General features: G+C 55.3%; 1 protein-coding gene across 7 annotated transcripts in view; it reads right to left on the minus strand.

Moving 5' to 3' along the window:
- Nucleotides 1-15,419, minus strand: part of BCL2L1 (BCL2 like 1) — an 18,482-nt gene continuing 3,063 nt past the window's right edge. For all 7 annotated transcript variants that reach the window (XM_030963081.1, XM_030963078.1, XM_030963079.1 and 4 more), the window contains exon 3: nt 1-1,725. In XM_030963081.1, coding sequence (XP_030818941.1) covers nt 1,588-1,725 — 138 coding nt within the window. In that variant the 3' untranslated portion in view covers nt 1-1,587. The remainder of the gene's footprint in view (nt 1,726-15,419) is intronic.

A 15,419-nucleotide genomic window follows, 5' to 3' on the forward strand; every position in this document is an offset into this window, starting at 1 on the left:
TCGAATGACAAATTTATTTGTGGATTCACCTCCACCTGCAAACCGAAGCGTTCAATGGGCTAATGCTAATCCTCGTGCTCCCCACGCGGGATCGGAGTGGCTCCGACATGAGGAGCTCGAGTCCGTGCTCAGTGGCCAAGTGAGCCCCTCTGGAACCTCCGGTTCTCCCCTCACCTCCACCCCAGCTTGGCCTCTGCAGGGAGCACGGTCCCACACATAAATACGGACAGACAAGATAACAAAAATAGCATTAATAGTATTCACAAATGAATTAAAAACTACTCGTATATGTACAGCAGAGCGCGGGCAGTATGTACACGGACAAGCTGTGGACAGCTGTGTCTGCCCGCGGTGGGCTTCGAAGGATGAGGGCGTTTATTGTGGAAGCTAATTTCAGCTCAAAGGCCGGAGGTTCCCTGCTCCAGCAGCAGCAGGAGCAGCGTGGGAATGAGGGGGAGGGAAGCCAGACACCTCAGTCACTGCATGCAGCCATCACAGCCACGCATGGGCACTGCCTGCACTATGGGACTGGGAACACGGGGAACAGCAGTGGAGAGGCCAACAGCTCCTATTGTCCCCAAAGAGGCTCCCCAGAGGTGGAGATGGCTCTCAGCCAGTGCCAGCCCTCACTTCCATCTCCCCTGGGCTTGCTTCCCTGCTCATCTCGTGAATCAGCTGCTCCCTGGCTTTGCCACCCCAATGAAGGTGCTTCCCCTGACCCTTCCAATCGCCAGCTCTGGATTCCTGGACACCACAGCCCCAGCTCTCTGCAAAGCCCTTTGTGCCAGGGACAAGCACTCCCCCCTCTCCTGCCTCCCCCCTCTGCCAGCCCAGAGGAACAGGCTGGGAAGGGATGAGCACTGTCCCATAGCCATCTACATTTGGAGTGAGGAGGAGGAAGAGGACAAAGAACCCTTCAAACCATGCACAGCCCTGGGCCTGGCACACCATCCTCACCTGGGACAGGCCACAGCTCCCAGAAACTACGAATGTGGAGAGAAAGGAATTCTGACCAAGGGCAGAGCCCCTCACCTGTGGCCTCTGCCTCCTCCTCTTCCTCCCCCTGCCACAGGGATGAGCTCTGACTGGAGAAGCAAGGACAGGATAGGGATGCTGCAGGGAAGCTCCTGCCTCTCCCTGGTGCCTGTGCGTGCCAGAGATGGGGGCACGGAGCCTGACCCTTGCTCTGGCTGGGGAACTTTATATTAGTGACACATCTACACACACGCACGCACTCACACATGCAAAAATAAGTCTGTTTATTCTCTTCCAAATTATTTGGAGAACCCTGCAGGGCTGGAACACCTTCTAGCCTGTGCCCCCCCCCAGCTGCCTGGATCTCCCCAGCGCTGGGAGGTGGTGGCTGAAGTGCTGCATTGGCCTCAGCGCCTTTTAAAACACAACGGAACAGTAAATAAGACGGGCTACAATAAAAGGAGCTGGCGGCACGAGGGAGAGAACTCCATGGAGCAGGGTGCTCGGCCGGGATGGAGGGGCTGCCCCGGTGCCGGTGCTCGGGGGCGGAGTGTAGTGGATGTGGCGGTGGAGGCGCAGCCGTCCCGGCCACGGGGGCTCGGCGGCGGCCGCTCACTTGCGGCTCAGCAGGGATCCCAGCAGAAGCACTCCAGCCACTGTCGCCCCCGTCAGGAGCCATTTGTTGAAGGTCTCCTGGCCTTTTCTCATCTCGGCAGCAGCATCGTTCCCATAGAGGTCCACAAAGCGCTCCTGTGGAAAGAGAAGAGTGGTGAGCACGGGGGTGGGAGTGGAGCAGAGAGGGAAGGGCTGACAGGAAAGCCGTGGTGGGGACCGGGCAGATGACAGATGCCTTGTGCTTCCTCGCTCTGAATCATGCACACAGGGCAAGGGGACAAGCACAGTCATGAGAGAAGAGGATGCCAGAAAGGATTTGTGAGGAGAACACCATGCGGGCAGGGCAGGGGATGCATCACGTGCTCTTGGCTCTCTAAAATTAGCATCCAAGTGTGATAGAAATCATTGCAGTGGGAGCCCGCTGGGCTCCATTCCCTGGCCGAGGCCTGTGCAAGCAGCAGCAGGGCCGGTGCCCACGGCTGCGGGAGCCCACACCGTGCATCCCCCCCAGTGATTTTGTGTCCACAGTGGAGCCTCCCACCTCCCACTCCCACATCCTGGCCCTTGCAGGTTACTCCACAACACGAGCTGGATTTCACGAATCCCTGCGGCAAAGGCAGACATTGGGTCGCCAAGCTACTGCCTTCCCACGGCTTCAGGAGAGCAGGCCAAGCACGAGGCTTGGCCAGGAATGCAGTCACTCCGGCCTGGCTCGTCCGAGCCGGCTGCCTCCAGCAGCAGCAGGAGCTGGGAAGACCTCAGCCCATGGTAAGGAGAGCTGTTGGGGTCCCTGAGCCGCACACGACAGGGCAGGAGGGGTCCCTGGGCAGACAGCAGGGAAACACGTGACCCAGGATCTCTCAGGTTTATCAGGGCTGAGCAGGAGGCTCAGAGCTGGATGGAGAGGAAGCTGCGAGCTGCAGGCTCAGGGATCACCAGCAGCTCAGCGTCAGCAGGGGCTCGATGCTGTCGCACCTTGAGCCCATCTTCCAGCAAGATCCCCGGGTTCCTGGTAAGTGAGTGCAGTTCCAGTAACCCAGCTGCTCTGGGAAAGCGGAGATAAGCCCGGCTGACGCTGTCACGCCTTGCCACAGCCTCTGCGCAGGCAGGGGGAGCATTCCTGCCTGCCTGCTCTGCCAGCACTGCCTCCCACACCTGCCCACAGCCTGTGCCCGCAGGACTGCGGGGGTTTGGTGCCCAGGTCATGGCTGGCATCCAGGTGCCTCTCTTCCATGGAACATGGTGCCAAGTCTCCCAGCTCCCACCAAACAGCTCCAGGATGGTCACAGCTTGTGGAGTATGTCCTCACCTTGCCAAGTATCTATGAGCAAGCTCAGACAGTTTTTTAAAGCAGAGTGTGCAGTAGACCTGCATGCTTACTCCCAGGGAGCTGGGCTGTGTCCCTCTTCATGGCCACAGGGCTCCCCACCACAGCAGACCAGGTCCTTGATAAGCTGTGCACCTCAGCACCCGCCTCTGCCACCAGAGCTCCTCTCCATCTCCCACCAGACACCTCCCCCAGCTGCCTTCCACACCCCATGACCATGAGGAGGTACTCACAGACCCAAATGCAGAGTGTTGGGACACAGGGACTTAGCTAACTCACCCTGGAGCATGTCACTGCTGCCACCTCACTTAGAGTCCTCTTTAGGGGTATGACAATCATCCCCATGACTCTCATCACCCACACAGAGTGGCAGAATGCAGCTCACTTCCCACCAAGCCTGCCAGCTGGCATGGGATCTGTGGAGGTGTTGTACTGTGTCCTGGCCCTGCAGGAATGGGCAGCATGGAGCTCACAGGCAGATGCTGTCCAGGGAGAAAGGTGAGGGCTGCTGCCTGCTGCCAGTCCACTCAGCAAGGGAACAGTGAGTGATGTGCTGCGGGACAGGGACAGGAGCAGAGCCCAAACCCAAGAAGGAGATATTTTAAATTCTGGCACAGGAAATCCCTTTGCTGATAGGTGGTGATGAGTATGGAGCTGTGACAGGGCATGGCAGTGGCAGCAAACTGAGAGCACAGGGAACAGGGGCAGAAGGCACCTGTCCAAAAAACACCACCCCTACAACATTTGTGTCTGGGGAGATTTAGGTTGTATGTTAGAAAAAGGTTCTTCACCAGGAGGTTGGCTGGGCATTGGCTCCCCAGGGCAGTGGTGATGGCACTAAGCCTGAACCAGAGTTCAAGGAGTGTTTGGACCACACTCTCAGGCACATGGTGGGATGCTGGGCTGTCCTGTGCAGGGCCAGGAGATGGACTTGATGATCCTTGTGGGTCCCTTCCAAGTCAGCATATGTTTTGATGTCTCAGTGCCAGGGCCCTCGCCCCAGGGATGGTCCTTCCCTTGGACACACATCCCAGCCACTCGCTCACAGCACCTGAGGCTGCAGAATGCTCAGCTGGAGGAAGGCAGCTGCACCCTCATGATGTATTCCCCAGAAGATCTGCTTTCCTGAGGGATTTATTAGGACCTGCCCCACTGAGAGTCCCACACATCTCCACAGGCTCCTCCTGACCCACAGCAGGGATGTCCCCACTGTGCCCAGCAAGGCTGCAGTGCTGGACAGGGCCCCATCCACCCAGCCTCTCCATGGGGCAGGCACCAGGAGAGGCCCCCCCGGCAGGGCAGGGAGCCAAGGAGGGCTGGCAGCCGCTTCTCCATGCTGCTTTTTCCATGGCATGTGGTGCCTTTGGGGAAAGGCAGTTCCAAGAAGCCCTTGCTTCCAAGAAAAGGAAGTGTTTGCTGAAGGAGAGATAAATGGCACACAGTGAGCACGGAGCTATCGGGTGCTACAGGCACAGCCAGAGCCCAGCACAGGCAGGGAGGGACCTGAGCCCCTCTCCTTCCCTTGGGAAGGGAGCAGCAGCTGCTGGAGCCACAGCTGGGGGCTGCAGTGGACCCGAGGAGAGTGCCTTGCTCTTCCCCAGGGAAATCACCCTAGGAGCTGTGATGGCTCAGCCTCTGCACAACTTTGATCCCAGATGTGTCCCCTGGGAACCAGATCCCAGACCAGAGGGAGTGGGAAAACAGGCAGGGAATGTCCTCCCTGCCCATGCTGGGGGCGGGTTGAAGGTTAGGGAAAGGCAGCTTGCTCTGTTCCCACACCATCCCGGGCCTTGGCTGCTCTGCACCTGAAGCCCAGCACTCCCAGGACTGATTCCGACCTCTCCGGCCTGGTGTTTGGATCTCAGGCTTGCCCAGACACGTCCAGATATTTCTGGCCTCCCCCAGTCACCTTTATCTGAGAGGAAATATTTGGAATTCCTGAGCCGATCACAAGGACTGTGGTAGCAACAGCACGTCAGTGTCTCAATCAGGGGCTCAGAGGACAGGCTGTTCCATCAGAACGGCCGTCACATCCCCTTACCCACCCCCGGTCACTGACACGGCCGAGAGGAGGATGCTCCAGAGCAGGCAATGAGTAAGCAGAGATCTTATTCCTATGCAAGAGGCAATCCCCTGCCTCTGCCTTTCCTCCCCAGAGCTGGGGAAAGAACCCACATTTTCTTGTTGGAGCCTAAAACATGCTGGAGGAGCTGGGGCAGGTCATGCTTCCCTCCTGCTGCACATGCTGCTTGCAGGAGGCAGAGAACCTGGAGAGTCAGGCTCTACCACCCCCTAGAACTGGGGCAGGGAGGTTCTGCAGTGTCAAAAGTTCTCTGGACGCTCACAGAGCCCCAAACTGCAACCCAGCACTGTGGGGGATGCAGTGTTTAAATAAACACTGCCCAATGCCCACACACAACCCTGTGGCAAAAAGGCAAGAGGAGCAGGTCTGACCTGAAGTGCTCTGTCTCAAGTGGGAGAGCAGACTAAAGAAGCATAACTTCTGACTGAGACACTACTCACATCCTAGCCTGGGAAGGGGAACACCAAAAATTTGAGGCTCTCATTTGTTTAGTTGGTTTCATTCACCAGTGCTGCCTGCAAGGGAGTGAGAACAGTTGCTGGATCCCATTCAGGGCGAGCAGAGCAGAGCAGGTTCCTCTTTCAAGATAAGCCCCAGCACTTGGGGAAAGAGGATTCGGTGACACTGAGCCATGAGGGCAGGTGAAGGAAGCAGAAACTCCCATCTGGCCTCTGGTGAGGCAGGAGAACGGAGAGGGGAGGGCTCTGGCAGTTTGGGGCTCAAAGCCTGCCCTGCACAAGGGGGTGAGGAGTATGGAGGTTACTGAGATACCAGGACAAAGCTCTGAAAACCAGCAGAGAAGATCCAGGCTCTACTGGGAGTATCCAGGTGAACTTGGTCAAACTCTGACATGGAGACTCGGACTCCAGCAGGAGCTTTGGAGCTTCCCAATGGCTCCAATACCCAGCCAGCCCAGTGAGACACCCCCAGCACCCATCTCAGAATGCACAACAGCCTTTGCAACCCAAGGACCCTGATGTGTTTTAGCAAAAATGATCTGGCTCCCCAGAACCTCCCGTGGGATAAGTCAGCATTGTTCCCAGATGGATCAACAGAGCTATGGGGAAGTTAAGTGCCTTTCCCAGAGCTGTGTGCGAGCCAGCAGCATGAGCCACAGCATCTGACTCCCAACCCAGGCATTCTCATCACGAGGCAATGTTTCCCTTGAAAACAAGGCTGTTTCTGTTTTACCTTCACCGTAAGTACAGCTGTGTTCCTGCTCAGAGGTCTAACAGCAATTGCCGGCCGGGAGCAGAGTCATCTGGACGACCAGACATTTGTTAATGAGATGCTGGGAACAGTTTTGTGCTGAGCAGCAAGACAAGGAGGGAGAAAGAAAGGCAGCAGCTCAGCACAGACCACAACAAAGCCCTGCATCGACAGCAACCTGCTCCCAGAGCCCCTTTGGGCTGCCAGCTCACCACATGGGGCTGGCATATGTGAACCTGGAGGTGAAGCACAGGGGAGAAAAGGCAGCTGAGAGCTTTAAGAATAAAAGAAAACATAAGTATTCCCAAAGGCTGCCACTGGGATCCTGTAAACACGGCTCTGTAGGTCCCTTTGTGATACGAATGGAAGAGACATCCTAGAGGTTCTCCCTCTGCCCTGCTCCCCCTGATGCTGTATTCACATGTGGCCCCCAGCACTCCCAGCCCTGAAAGGAGGGCAGCAGGGACAGAGTGTGACTGCAGAGGTTGCAGGACTGCCTGCAGTGCTGGGCAGTGGAGGTCAAGGTGAGCACCTGACTCAGGAGCATGGCAAGGGAACCTGTCATCCAAGGCAGGTCTGACCTTCCCCACAGAAACACACAATTCCCCATAGATTCTAGAATGGTTAGAGGGGACCTTAAAGATAATCTAATTCCAGTCCCCCTTCCATGGGTACAGAAGATCTGCAGCTCCACCCCACTGGTCCCCACCAGCAACCCCAGGCAGGCTCAGAATGGGGTGGGGAAGGGGCTCTGGGACACAGAGAGAGGAAGGGGCTCTGGGGACAGCAGCTGCAGGTGCAAATACTCCAGAGACTCAGCTCTAACTGTTATGCAAATGGTGACCTCCAGGGAAGCAGCTGCTGATCTCCATGACAATGGCAGGGAATGCCACCCACCCACTGCCCCTCCTGCCTTTCCTGCCCTTGGAGCTGGTGCTGGGGTGTTGAGGACCCTGGGGTGCTGGCCCTCCCCAAATCCCAGGGTATTCATTAAAACCTACGACTGGGAAGGAGGCAGCCACAAATTCAAAAGAGTCAAATAAGAACACCCCCTCTTCTTTCTCTTCTCACTCGGGCTTTGCTGTGGGACTGTAGCTTGAGGGTCCAGCAGGGAAGCTGTCCCTTGGGCCAAAGCCCAACAGACCTGCAGGGCTCCAGCCTAGCCCAGGCCAGAGCCAGCTCTTTTCTAACCAGAAACAAACCCTCACTAGCACATTCCAGCCCTAATCCTTGCCGCGGCAGCCTTCTGTCAAACTGGTTTCATCACCGGCTCCAGGGAACCTGCAATAACCCCACACCATTCAGCACAATTTCAGCGTTTTCCAAATACATGAAAGAGGCTACGGTGACAGCTGTAACCCCCGTCCCTGCCCCGGGAGACTGCTGTGCACAGCACGAGATGGAGAGCAGGGAATTGCGCTCTCCGTTCCAGAAATCTGCTGAAACATTCATGTGTATTAAAGCTGGAGACGATGTGAATGACTAATCCATTTGCATCCATCTTTCATCAGTGTTCCTCTCAGAGCTAACCAGGCTGAGGGCTCCCGAAGGTGCCACAGCCCTGGCCAGCACCGGGCTGCTCTAGGAGGGCAGGCAGCGATGGCAGGAGACATGGCTCTGGTACAAAGGCACAGCGAAGAACACATTGGCTGAGCCGGATCCACTCAAGAGATTAGCACCTGCTGGGAATGGGATTGTTTTCCAAAGGGCATTAAGTGGAATAGTCCGAGGAAAGACGGTCTCTCTGATGCTTCTCCCCACCGGACAGATGGTGTCTGAGCCCCGCAGCAGAGCAGCCTTTGTGCAAGGGGCGCGCTCGGGGGGCAGGGAAGGCTCCTGCTCTCATGTCCCGGATATCTGCCGGGGAGCAGAGGGACAGCACCTCAGCAGGGCCACGGGCACCCAGGGAACAGAGCTCAATTTTCACCCTGTCATTGCTCTTCCTGGACGTCAGAGCTCCTGTGCAATCGTGCCCTTGTGTAACCGTGGGGAAACCTGTGCCGGGGAGACGAGCCATGCTCACGTGTGCCCGGCTGCCGAGCCACGTTCCCTCCTGCCAGGGGATGAGTGGGCGATGCTGACAGCTCTTTCTGGCCCTCACCTGCACCGTGAGCCTCACCAAACCCACCCCACAGGGAATGCTGGTGTTACCAGGGCTCAAGGGAGCCAGGCTGGGTGCAGGGATGGTCCCCAGAGGAGACAGATCCTGGGGAAGAGCTGCCTGGATCTCCTGCCTCAGCCACTCATCCCCCAGCAACCTGGAGGAGCAACAGCCAAGCTTCACCACTTCCCACTTCAGCCCCGGCACCTCACGAGGCTGCTGTAATTCTTACATGCCACTTGAATGAAAAAGGGGAAAGGGTGGAGGTGCAGGAAGAGGAGGAAGATGTGCTCATTCTGTTTTCACTTCCTGTTAGTTCCATGAAATCTCAAATTATTCAAGCCACAAAGTCCCTTTTAGCAAAATCCTTGCTGACTTGAGGGCAGGAAGCACAGTAGGCAGCTGATGCAGCAAACGCAAGAGAGAGCAGTGCAGCATGAGAGGGAGACTTTGTGCTCTGCCCTGGGCTCCTCCATGCATGTTGTTGCATGAAATAATCACTGGCTGGTGCACTGGAAGCTTCTAAATGAGGTCAGTTGCTCTATTAAAAGACATTAGCTCTCCAGCAAGTTTAATACACTGGTGAGCCATACAAGTATAGAATGAAGGCGCTTGCAACACTCCATTTACAGGTAGCAACACCTCATTTTCTCCATATGTAAGTCATATGTCACCCAGGCACTACCCAGGGCCACACACACACCCAGCACCCACATCCCAGCCCAAACCCTGAGCCAGCTCACCGCAAGGCACACACAGAGAGTAATGCCACGTACTGCCACCTGCACAACATAGGCAGTGTCCCTAGCCTTCCACAGCTTCCATGGTGGCACAAACCAGAGAGATGGGCAAATGGCACTGGTACTGCTCAGAGAAGCAATGCAGACAGCTGTCCTGCTCCACCTGATCACAGCACTAGCTGCATTCAAACTAAACCAGCTCCATGCCAGCCTAGACCTCTTCTCTGAGCTTCACAAAGAGTCTTTCATCTTCCAGCAGAGAAGAAAACCCTTCCATGCTCCTTCAGGGGGCAGCCGGCTCCAGCAGCTCCCTTTAGAATCCTACCCCAGGAGCCAGGGCACTGCATGGCTCTGCCCATAGGCCCCTTGCACAGTCCCGGCATGAACAGCTCCAGCTCCAAACCCTGCCTACTGCCAGCTTGCCACGTTTTGGAGTATTTGATTTCCCTCTTAAGAGCACCTGCCTGGCAGCAGTACAGGCAGGGAGAACCTGCCTGCTCTTTGTTCTTGGCCAGGCAGAGCACGGAGCAGGACACCCACCTCGGTTTCCCTCTGAGCTCAGGTGCAGGGCTGTGAGCTGGGGAACTCTGGGTCCATCCTAGATCAGGAACGGGGGCTGAAAGGCTGAGCCCAGCCCTGCTCCCACTGGAGGCTCCTCATCTCCAGGGCTCATCTCCCCAAGCAGGATACTGATGCCAGGAGCTAGCTACTAATTGGATCTACTTAAATCAGCAGCTACGTCTGCAGACACAGCTGAAACACAAGCTTGAGCAGGAAGGAGGATAATGCAATAAATTCAAACAGCTCTCCCCAAGGGAATCACACAACCCCCTGAAACTTCCCTCTTTGCAGATACAGCCCATTACCCTTCCCTGGGCCTGCTGTGCCAGTACAGAGGCAAGCAGCAGTCGAAAAAGTAACCAGCCCAAAGCCCCCTGAAACACCAAACTCCCCCAGCTTCCTGCTCCCAGCAGCAGAGGGAAGGCAGACCAGTTACAGCACAACATTCAAACAGTCCCTGTGGCCGCGGGAGCCTCTCTGGTTAACGCTCTGAATCCCACTCCTCCCTCCCTCCCTCGCTACCCCGGAGGCAGGCAGCAGCGCTGAGTGCACTGGGTTTCCCATTAAAGAGATCCTGAGAGACAGCACTGGGCTGGTACACGTGAGCACGTGTCCGAGAGAAGACACGGGCGGCTGGAGAGATGCTGGCTGCACGGAGCTGCAGCGGGCGTTCCCGCCTGCAGGCAGTCCTTCCCAGCACTGCTCAGCCCTCCGATTCTTTTTTTGCTAACTAAATTAAACATGAGGATAAAATAAGCAAAATACCTAAAAATAAAAAAATAAAACCGAGCATTTCTACAGCACAACTAGGTCACAGCTCCCCAGCATGCGAGTTGTGGCAGCCACGGCTCAGCCCCTTGAGCCTCCCGGGTTCAAAACTGACATCTCTCTTAAAAGGCTGCTCCCGAAACCCACACCTGCTCTCCGGTGAACCCAGCTGGAGCCATCTGCTAACGGCTCTGCCTCCCAGCAGCCCTCGGCACCGTCGTTCCACTGGGCTGTTCTGCTGTGGCAGAGTAACCCTTCTCCCCACCTGACCACGATGGGTGCCAGCCCGTGCCCTGGGCCTGCCCCGCTGCCCCCCTCCATGGCTGCACTGTGGGAGAAGCTCTCCCACGCCTCTGGAATGCATGTTTCTTAACTTGAGCTCTCGGCATCTCAAGAATGATTAGGAGCGGGACTTCAAAGAGATCTTGCACCAAGAACCCATCCCGCACATCCTTCCAGGTGAGAAGCAGGGAGGAGGAAGTTTCCCTGTCCAAGGTCAGGGCAATAAAACAAGGAATGCCCTGGCACTGAGGGACTCTGCTTCCCTTTCATGTCTCCACTCTATGCTTAATCTTTAGTGGCTCAGAACAATAGTGTTTAAGGGCAACATCCCTCCCTTGTGGGAGGGTGGAGCAGGAGAGCAGAGGGTGGAGGAGAGTGGCTGCTCTCCTGCCAGTGCAAGGCAGAGCCACCCTCAGTGAATACCTTCTCTCTGAATCAGCAGGTAGGTCAACATCCTGGCTGCTCTGGGGTCTCCAGAGGGGACAGAGCAGCTGCCCCCAGCCCCCTTCTGCTCCCACAGCAGAAGCCACCATTAATCCCTCGCCTCTTGGTTCAGCAGGTCTGCAACACTTCTACAACTGATATCCATCCCTTCCCCCAGCTCCTCCTGGGAATACTCTGGCTTTACAGCTAGTGGGGAAAGAGCTGCTAGAGAAATACTCCTTGTAATGTCAAGATGGGATCGTGCTTACAGCCATCAGCCTGGTAAGAACCAAAGGAATCCAAACCTTCTCAGCTTCAGCAAAGGTCTCAGAGCACCACACCACCATTCAGCTGCACACAGTGTGTGCTGCAGGCGTGTTGCTGCTCCCGGGGGGAAACCATGTACGCAAACCATACCAGAGCTCCACGGAAATCAGGCACACCAGCCCAGACACATACAGAAAGCTGCAGCTTCCACTGGGGAAAACAGAACTCCCACCCCCACTTTCTGCTGTGCTGGGACACCCCACTGCTGCTGAAGCACAGAGAGACCCTGGGCAGCGCTCCAGGGACACGGCTCCAGCGTCAGAGAGGAGCAGGATGAGCAGGCGGAATGACATTACTGAGAGCAGCTGTGAACACAGAGCAGCAAGAAACAGTTTGTTAATTATTTCACAGGTCTTTTTTTAAATGACACTCAGCTCTTCGGATTAAAGAGCCTCGGAGCGCTTTAGGAATCAGAGTTGCCAGTGGCTCCCCTGGGAGTGAAGGAAATGCTATCTCTTTCGCTCAAAGACCCCGGGGTTAAGTGGGCTGCTCTGAGCCACAGCCAGCCACAGGCAGGAGTTTGGCTTTCCAGGCGCCTGCTGTAATCACAGATCTAAGGAACGTAATCAAACTGCACCACACACCGAGAGGCAGCAAGGAAAACAGGCAGGGCCCCAAAGAAGGAGAACGAGCAAAGGGGGTAAAGAGCAAAGCTCTGAAATCAGCCTCTGCATTGCTCTTGGTCTAGCGGCAGGAATGCTGCTGTGGGCCGGGCAGGAAGCTGCAGTGGAAGTCATTCCAATGGCATTTCCTGGAGAGCACTGCAGAAAAGCCTCCCAGGTCGAAGGCTGGGTGAGGAGCTGCCAGGGATCTGCACGCTGAGCCCAGGATCTCCAGCTGTCAGTGAGGATACAGCTACCTGGGCTGGTTGCTCCAGGCAGGACACCTGAGTCAGGACACTGCTGGCACCTCCCATAGCCAGGGATGAATATCCAGGACTGTGAAGGGACATGGGGAACCCCTCTGGTGGGAGGACAGTACTTTTTTCACCCCATGAAGGTGATGACAATGGGGCCATCATCTCAGCTGCAAGGGATCAAGGCTGAAAAATAATTGCCGAGGACAAAGTGCAAAGCAACAGTACAGCTGAGCACCACAGACCAGGTTGCTCAAAGCCCCATCCAACCTGACTGTGAACGCTTCCAGGGATAGGGCAGCCACAGCTTCTCTGGGCAGCCTGTGCCAGTATCTCATAAACCTCACAGGGCAGAGAACCTTCCTAATAACCAATCTAACTCTGCCCTCTGTCAGTGGGGAGGAATTCCCCCTTGTTCTATCACTCCATGCCCTTGTCCAAAGTCCCCCTCTTCCTCTGCTGGAGCCTCTTTAGGCACTGGCAGGGAGCCCTCTCTTCTCCAGGCTGAATAACCCCAACTCTCTCAGCCTGAGATGAAGCCATAGGATTCATCTTCAAGACAGCAAAGCATGGCCTTGGCTAAGCTCAGTCATTTCCAGTGAGTCAGTTCTGCTGCACGTTGACCACCACGTGGAACAAATGGCTGTGATCTCAAACAGGATTAGAAGTGCCGGGGCATCCCCAAAACCCAACCTGTAACACTCAGAAGGGCCGAACTCTGGCAAACCACACTCCCAGGAAATGTGGTAGTGGCAGGGACAGCTTGTGCAGGATACCTGGGACACAAGGCCAAAAAGCATTTTCAAAGAGCTGAGGAATCAAAGTCTAACTCTCAACCTGAAACCATTGAGGAGCCTGGAGCCAGCACAGGACGAAATCCCAGCTGTGAGCTGTCATATGACCCAGGCTGAGTCATTTCCTATCATTCAGAAAAAAAATTTAAAAGATAAAAATGAGCTTACTATATTGACATGTTCAAAGGGTTTTCCCCAAAGAGAATCACAAGCTTTTAGTCCTCTGCAGGGTGACACAACACATGTCCCAGCACACCAAGTCCTGTGTGGCCAGGGTCAACTGAGAGCCCAGGAAGCACTGAGCCATTGCAGGAAGTAGTTCATTCTCCATCAGCCTAGTACAGTTTGTTGGGATTCATATATCACAGACTGGTGCTAAAGATGCTATTTGCTTTCAGTTCTAGCCTGATGCAGCCCCTTCATGTGGGTCCCCACCATATGCCCCACAAACCTCCTGACTCTATATCCACAGATCTAACTCCAAGCTCATCCAGAAAACCCTCTTTAAATCTCACTCTGAATGTGGATTTAGCCTTGAAGGAAAAGCTGTCATGCACTGGAGGGTCACAGCCAGGAAGGAACTACTGCTCACTTTCCTTTCTCAAACAGATTAGGCACGGTCAGTACATCTCTGCCTGCCAGGCTCTCTCCCGTTCACCCTGTGCTTCCCCCTCCTTCCTTCCCACTCACCAGATTTCTCTCTCCACAATTCCCAATCCCTGCTGGCATCACCATTTCAACTTCACAGCTAGTGGGACCTGGTCCTGGTCAAAGCAATTGGCCCAGGAAAGCCTCCTTTTTTGATGTGATGGCTTGCCAAGGCAGCAGCTCTCTTCTGGCTGGTTATTAAATGTTCCCCTTGGGTTGCTCTTGTTTGTTTGTTTTCCCAATGCCAGATTGCAGAGCAGAGGGCAAACCAAGGCAGAGCCAGTAAATGTGACAAAACACTTCTATGTTAATGTTATGGAGCAAGATTTACTATTTCCCCTTGCCTCAAAACTTGATTTCTCAAGAGAACTGCTACAGCCCAGCGCACAGCAGCCTCCAAATGCACCTGCACCCCGTGGCCCTCCTATGCTGCCTTTGTTCCACTGGTGGGGAATGAAACAGAGCTTCCTACACAACTGGGCTGTGCAGCACTTGCTATGGAGCCATGCTCCTTCCCTCTTTTAGAGGGGCTTTCCAGGAAGAGAAGTGCTGCAGTGCTCCAAAACACAAACCACCTGGGCCCTGCCAAGCAGGCCTGCCAGAACTTGCATCTCTCTCACCAGGACTTGCCTGCTGCACCTCTCGGGAGTGCTTTGTTTGAATGGGACAGGCTCTAACAGCTCCAATGCACCAAACAGACTCCCTGTGCAAACAGGGCGGCAGGAGAGGGATGGCTCCATCACAGCCAGGGCAGGGTGGCACTCCTCTTGCAGGGAGAGCTGGCAGAAGGCCAGTGGCTTTCTCCCTGCAGCTGGAATCGCGAGAGCGAAGGAAAGCAAAGCATCCCCGTGCACACCCCACACGTGAGGCACTCAGGAGCTCTTATGGCCTCTGTCCCTTGGTGTGGAGTGGCATGGCTTCCTACAGGAAGGAACATGATGAAAGCTGAGAGTGGAAGAAAGCTACAGCCAAGATGTCAAATGAGCACTCAAGGTTTGCAACAGGCTGGCAGCAGCAACACTGCCCAGTGCTGTTTTTTGGTGGCTGGTGGTGTGGACTCCCCACACTCCAGCCATCACCCCCCTGCCCGACTTCCATTCAGCTCCCAGCATAGCCCAGGCAGCGGCACAGCCTGGGCAGGGAAGTTAAAAGCCCGGTTCAAGGTTAGAACAAGAGAGCAAGGCGGTCCCCTGAGTGGGAAACGGCATTTTTCAAAGACAGAGCTGGTGGGCGGGTCAGATAGAGAGGAGTCCTGACCCTTCCGCAATCTGTTGAACAAATATTTGTTCCAAACAATTAATTTAGAGACAGACACAAAAAAATTGAAGAGTCTGAATCGTGATGGTTGGGGGTGGGGAACAGAGGGAGGAGGTGTTTGATTCCCCACAAGCAGGGACCAGTGATTTTCCACCAGTGATTTAATCTAAATCCCCCAGAGAGTTCATTTACAAAAAATCAGATTGCATTATCGCCTAGGTCTCCAGGATACAGCCCAATCCGTCACTAACAGCAACAGCCACACTAGCTTGGAAACCCCAGTTTGATCACTTAATTCCAAAACTAATCTGTGGCTCTAAAAGCCAAAAGCAGAGGGAGGGGGAAGGAACTCTGTATTTGGCCAGGGTTATCTGCAGGATGAGAGAGCTAATGGGCCACATACAGCCAGATGAAATGGCCAGCAGATCCCGGGCTATTAATCGAAACCAAGCT

The sequence above is a fragment of the Camarhynchus parvulus genome, chromosome 20 (genome assembly GCF_901933205.1).
Source record: "Camarhynchus parvulus chromosome 20, STF_HiC, whole genome shotgun sequence".
Lineage (NCBI taxonomy): Eukaryota > Metazoa > Chordata > Aves > Passeriformes > Thraupidae > Camarhynchus > Camarhynchus parvulus.